A 6,421-nucleotide genomic window follows, 5' to 3' on the forward strand; every position below is an offset into this window, starting at 1 on the left:
CCCCCCCCAGGTAGCGCGGGTTACTGAGATTAAATGCGTTTATGCTCACCGCTGTGCTACATCAGCCAGTTGAAACAACTGTGATTCAGAATCCTGCTTTCCCACAAGAGAGTTCATCAGCCGGTGTGTGCGCTCTCTCTCACTCACTCACACAGCTGTGACGGATGTGGGGCCAGAGTAGGACATGAGTAGAGGTAGGCAGGGGTTACTATGATGAGATGTAATGATGGCACAGTGCCAGTTGTGTGAAACGGTCCCGGGTGCTCTGAGAACAGCTGCTGGCGTCCCGTCTCCCTGGAGGCCCTGGGAGAGGGAGGGATGAAGAGGAGGAGCGATGTGGGCGGGAGATTGCCTGAAGGGGGATGCTCCGCAGGGGAGCGGGGGACGCTTGCAGGATGCCCCTCTCTCTGGGCAAGAACAACTGGAGACGTACATCGCTTGCATGAAAAACACCTCAAGGGGGGGAACACAGATGGAGGCATGCAGGAGAAATGTATTCTCTAGCGGTCTAGTGATCATTAGTCCCTCGATGACGTGCACGGTGTGGTCACATTATGGGATTGGCTATCTGTATTTTTAACCATCTCTGTGGTGGATTTTTTTTTTTTTTTTTAATTTATTGAACTGTGCCGCTCTGTGGTGCAGTTAACGGAAAAGGTGTAAGCTGGAGGTGGTTTGATCCACAAACTGAACTAGTTTTACATCTCTCTTCTCTAGCCCTAAGAACTTGAAGCAAAGGATTCTGGGTATGGCATAAAGCCCTCTGGGAAAGTGGAATATACAAAGGAAAATGCTCGAAAAAGGAAAAGCAGGAGCGAGTGACAATTATAAATGCAGCAAAAGTGGAATGTGTCTCTGGTATTGATTTGAGATGTTTTGTGTGACTGTGGCAACAGAGAGCACGTTAGATCTAAAAACCAAGGAAATCCACCCATAAGAAGAATTTGCTCCGATATCCATAGCGTCTCATGAATATTCATAGTTCTAGTTTAATATGATAAAAAGACAACAAGAGCAGAGGTGAATCATCCTCCTCCATTATGCGAGGGAACAAAGTGAACGAGTGCAAAAGCAGTCAGAACATTTCATGACATTCAGATAAAAGGAAGTGCATGTCATTTCTTTCACACCCAGAGTGAAAATGTAGTGATGAAGGAGTTTCTCAAGCCTCTCTGACTCTCACAGCTTTTTCCCAAGCCCAGGGCTGAGGCCCCTGATGGGCCAATCCGCTATCTGACAGAGAGAAAGGCAGAGAAGAGGAAAACAAGGTCTCGGAGGAAGAGGGAAAAGCAGGCAGACGATATCAGAAATCTTTACCCACTGCAGTGTCAGCCTAATTATAAAGCTCTTATTGTTCAGGTTGTCGAGGATAGGTGCCTGTAAAATAGCTTAACAAGAATGGGCATCCTGTGAGGTAACTGTGTTTGCGGCGTGCCAGTCTCCCACAAGTCTTTCCATGAGACACAAAGCAACAAGGTCCTCTGAGCATGGGCAGAAAAGGGAGGAAGAGGAGGAGGAAACAGAGAGAATATTTGAAAAGACGGGTATTTCTTTAACTAAGTGGAGTAAATTACTCAATTTCTTTGAGTGTTCGGTTTTGTGATAGAAATGTGACAGCTCATGATTCTTAACTGAAGCAGAAATATATCTAAATGTCGCTTCTCGCTGACAGGCTGTCATTAAGCTTATCCAATATGTTGGCTCCAGTACATTTATTTGGTTTTAGGCTTAAAAAGAAATACAATTTAAACCCAAATGCATTATGCAATTAAACAGATTAACTACCGCTAGCTTAAATTTGCTCAAAGAATTCAAATACTGTAATGTACTTTCGAGTTATATAAATAAAACTGAATTTAATTGAACATGTTTGTTACATTATGTTTAGATTTAGGTTGCATTTGATTTAATATAGAAGGCTGATTCAATAAAAAGTGTTGTAGGTAGGTTTCTGACGATTATTGTGTGAAGCTCTTTCAATCAGCTAAAAAATACCTGCGCACCAGTATAGATGACAGGTGCATTGGCGGAAAACTTCTGCAACATGTTAATTAAAACTCGGTAGGAAGTCACTTTATGAACAAGTTGGTAATTATTTGTACTACTTGATATTTGTATTTCGTCTTCATCGGTTTATATATTTGAATATGTGGGAAAAAACTGTGTAAATTTGTGAAAGATCTTTGCCATGGTGTTGTTGCTAATGAGTATAGGCTATTTTGGTGATATTTTCTGTGCAGGCAAGAAAAGGGTTGGATAGATGTTATTTATGGTTAGCTTCAGTCTAATGCTTTGGGTTTTTTTTAAATAATATTCTGATTAATGGCACATACATGTGAAATGTGCTAATCACACTTTAAGTTCTGACTGGATGATTGAAACATTTCAGGAGGATGTGTGTGTGTGTGTGTGTTTGTGTGTGTGTGTGTGTGTGTTAGTGAAAGTATGAACATTAACTATATACCTGATAAAGGTCAACCAGCCAAAAACCTTGTGTGTGGTAGTTATATTTAAATTATAAAAGAAAGTCGTTAAAATGAACATTTAGGTAGCTTTGTTGGATTTCTCAAAAGTGAAATATAGATTAGGTTTCACAGATTATAAGATAAGACTGTGTTTTTATTAGGTCCTGTGGACTTAATCCCATTGGAAAAGTAAATGAAAACTAACTCAGGCTGATTTTACACTGGGACAGTACAAAAGATGGACATAGTTAGGAAGACGTCACTCTATTTATTTGTGTCCCGTTTTGAAGATTTTTCTTGTGGTCGATAACTTGACGTTTTGACGTTTGTTGGCATCACTTTCCAGACTAGAAAGCTATATTTCCTTTTACATAATCTGTAACCCAACCGGTAATCCAACCAACCAAATCCAGAAGATTACTTTTAAGTTCATCAGGTGGAATTAAACAAGGGCAATCAGATGCCTTCATTTCTTCTTTTAGTTCTTTCATCTTTTAAGAGGCAACAGAGACACAGGCTGAATCAAGATGTGACTCTTTATGTATGTTAATTTGATAATTTGGAATAGATTAAATTAATAACTACATCTTGCATTGTTGCTTTTTCTGCAAATGAATATTTTGGATTATGTCAGAAACCCACAAGTCAGAGGAACAGCTGCATGAGACTCATGGCCACAAAGCTACATCTTTGTTTGAGCATGGGAAGAAAACGGAGGAGCATTCAGGAGGAGAAACGGAAAGAAAAGGTATCCCTTGTGTATGAAGTGTAGCGACTGTAGTTAGTAGCTCAGTGTAGTTAGTGGTGTGCATGGTAAGTAGATTGCACTTTGTAACTTAAAGCAAAAAACAAAAACTGTAAACAGTAGAACTGTATTTAAATTTTTGTTTCTTATGTTAATCGTGGTTGTGATGTGTTAAGTCTCCCATGAGTCTGAAAAACATTCACATGAGATTCGTGGCCACAAAACTACTTCCTTGTCTGAACACGGAGCAGGAAGGGAGGAGGAAGATGAGGAAGAAGAAAGAAAATCCAAAGAGACAGGTATCTAGTGGTGGAAAGTACGAAAATCTACAGCATATGTAGATTTATGTACCTTACTTTACTTGTTGTGCAGATGTGCTGTAGACTTAAATGAAACTTGGCAATCACTAGGTCCCCTAATACATTGGAAACAACAGAGTATTTATCATAAATTCTCCTCATTATTTCAATCACAGCTGTGGCGTTTCAGACCACCACCAGTCTTAGGGACACATACATGACAACCAGAGCTGTAGTTAAAGTATATAATAGTAGTAGTGTTCGCCATGTGTTACACATCTTCCCGTTAAGTTGATAAAAATATGTGGTGTTTCAGTCTCTCACAAGTCTGAGGAGCTCGTACAGGAAACTCACAGACACGCATCCACAACCCAATCTCAGCACGGGGAAGAGAAGCATGCAGAAAGCAAAGGTACTGCGTTTTGTGCACAGTGGTCCAAATGATGTCATAGTGTTCACAATCCGATTTGGAGATCATAAACAGAAGACTTTTAGCTTCTTTTAAACAACTTTTACAGTTAAATACTAACATGTTATAGAGGCTTTTGAGGGACGTTTTGTGAATAAAAGCTGTGGTATAACAGTTTCCCACGCATTTGAGGAACACGACGCTCACGGCCACAAAACAACAGCCTCATCTGAGCACGGTGAAAATTCACATGAAGTGGTGCATCGAGAACGAGGAGAAGAACGGAAAGGTGACAGTTCTATATGCACTGTAGTGGCAACTCTGTAGCTAACTGTAGTAAACTTGTAGTGTCCTGACTCAAAACCGCAGAGAAGCATTTTTATTTTTATATGTAAACACACATTCATGACTGTCTTGTGACAGTTTCCCACATGTTTGACGGGCACACACGTGAGACTCACGGCCACAAAACAACAACCTCACCTGAGCATGGCGACGGGCATGAAGAAAGAAAAGCTGAAGGGAAAGGTATACAAATGCACTCTTCCTGCTCATGCTAAACAAATGCACTGTAGAATTATATAGCAGTGGGCATAGGCGAGTAAGGAAATATGCAGGTGATAAATGAAAACATGATTTATTTACTACAGAAGCCAGACATGGAAATGTGTCTCAGTTTTGGCTTGTTATGTCAGTGACAATTGTGGTGTTTCAGCTCCCCACAATTTTGTGGAACACGTACACGAGATTCACAGCCGCAAACCAACAACCTCATCTGAGCATGGGGTGGAAAGAAAGGAGGAGGAGAGTGAAAGTAAAGGTATTTTTAGAGCATAGTGGAGACAAAGTCTTTATAGATTTAACATGGGCTTTATTAATAAATAAAGCAGAAGAAATTAATGTTTGCCCAATGAGATTTTTTTCTGGTTCTCACTGAAAATTGTGTCAGGAGAACACACACACGAGACTCATGGCCACAGAACAACCTCGCATGTGCACGGATGGAGACACGAGGAGAATAATGAAATACATCCTGAAACAACAGGTACTTTATCTTTTATGTTGTAGTGTCACGCGAAACACAGCACACAGAAGAAATACAACTTGTTAACAATAATGACTGTGTTGTGTCAGACCCCCACACATTGGAGGGGCATGTACATGGGGCCCACGGTCACACAACAACAACCTCACCTGAGCACAGACAGCAGGAGCATATGGAAAGAAAACCTGAAGGTAAAGGTATTGTTGAAATCTAGTAGTAGCAGGTTTTGTTTTTTTAGATTTAATATAGCATTTTAGCTTAATTTTAGTACTAGTAGCAGTATTTGTATTTATTTATTATAGTTTTTATTATTCTGAAATCAAACCCAATAGCCCGATCAAGAATCGAAGCTGTTCTGAAGGTGACTTTTAACCACAAGTTAAAAGTCTCCTTCAGAATAAATATGGCAACTTGCTTTTTTCTTCTGTTCAAGGCAATTGTGGGTTGCCAGTTCCCGTTAGTATGTTGAGCTCCAATGTGGGACTCATGGTCATAAAACATCACATGGACATGGGGAGGAGGAGCATGTGGGAAGCAAAGCTGAAAGTCTCTCAGTTTAATACACAGTAGTAACAAGTTTCTTTTTAAAACTCAAAAACCTCCTAAAAATTGGGGCCTGGAAGGACTGTATTAAGAAAAATAATTTGAATTTAATGTCTCAGCAGTTAGATTGTGTATTGGTTCATTTAAGATATAGTGCTAAATTTTAAATATAACAGCATAAAAAAAATACAAAACAAACTAAATTGGCATTTCAGTTTCCCACCATAATGAGGAACACTTGCATGGGACTCGTGGCCACCAAACCGTATTTGAGCACAGGCATCAGGACAGGAGGTGTATCCACTTTACAGTATATTTAGTGGGAATATGCAGGAAGCAAAGCTGAAAGGACTGGCATTTGGAACTGGGAGGATCATATTCAGAACAATAATTTCAATTTGATGTTTCAGCAGCTGGATTCACAGCAATTAGGTTAAGATAGCTATTCTCGTGAATTTAATATGAATTTATTATACATATTATATACATTATACCAACGTATATTCAGATATAATATATTATCTGAATATTAGAAAAAAAACAACAGAAATGTTTCCTGATTATATAAATGTGTTTTGTCAGGCCAACACAAGTCTGAGGAACACATACATGAGGCCCAGAGCCACAATATACCACCTGAGCACAGAACAGCTGAAATTACAGGTACCATATGAATAATCTTCTGCATTATATTTTTGCTAAACAATGGCTAGACTGTTCCCCCGACTTGAAATTCCCAGCTACTATTAATTGTTGTGGTGTTTAAGCCTCCCACAACCCTGATGGATATGTGCATGGTGGACATGCAGAAGAAGCTCATGGCCATAGAGCATCTGAGCATGGACATCACAAGCCTGAGGGACATGTGCATGGTGGACATGTAGAAGAAGCTCATGGCCATAGAGCATCTGAACA

General features: G+C 39.8%; 1 protein-coding gene across 6 annotated transcripts in view; it reads left to right on the forward strand.

Annotated features, from left to right (window-relative positions):
• Positions 1-6,421, forward strand: part of LOC102288937 (sarcoplasmic reticulum histidine-rich calcium-binding protein) — a gene marked incomplete at its 3' end in the record, with an annotated part of 74,920 nt that overhangs the window by 50,388 nt on the left and 18,111 nt on the right. For 3 of the 6 annotated variants that reach the window (XM_042218780.1, XM_042218779.1, XM_042218781.1), the window contains 10 exon segments: positions 3,100-3,213; positions 3,387-3,509; positions 3,826-3,921; positions 4,094-4,207; positions 4,342-4,446; positions 4,634-4,738; positions 4,868-4,963; positions 5,053-5,154; positions 6,089-6,169; positions 6,274-6,384. In XM_042218780.1, coding sequence (XP_042074714.1) covers positions 3,100-3,213; positions 3,387-3,509; positions 3,826-3,921; positions 4,094-4,207; positions 4,342-4,446; positions 4,634-4,738; positions 4,868-4,963; positions 5,053-5,154; positions 6,089-6,169; positions 6,274-6,384 — 1,047 coding nt within the window. 6 annotated transcript variants of the gene reach the window in all.

Source organism: Haplochromis burtoni, unplaced genomic scaffold (assembly GCF_018398535.1).
Source record: "Haplochromis burtoni strain Fernald_Lab_line unplaced genomic scaffold, NCSU_Asbu1 Contig_23, whole genome shotgun sequence".
NCBI classification, from domain to species: Eukaryota; Metazoa; Chordata; class Actinopteri; order Cichliformes; family Cichlidae; genus Haplochromis; species Haplochromis burtoni.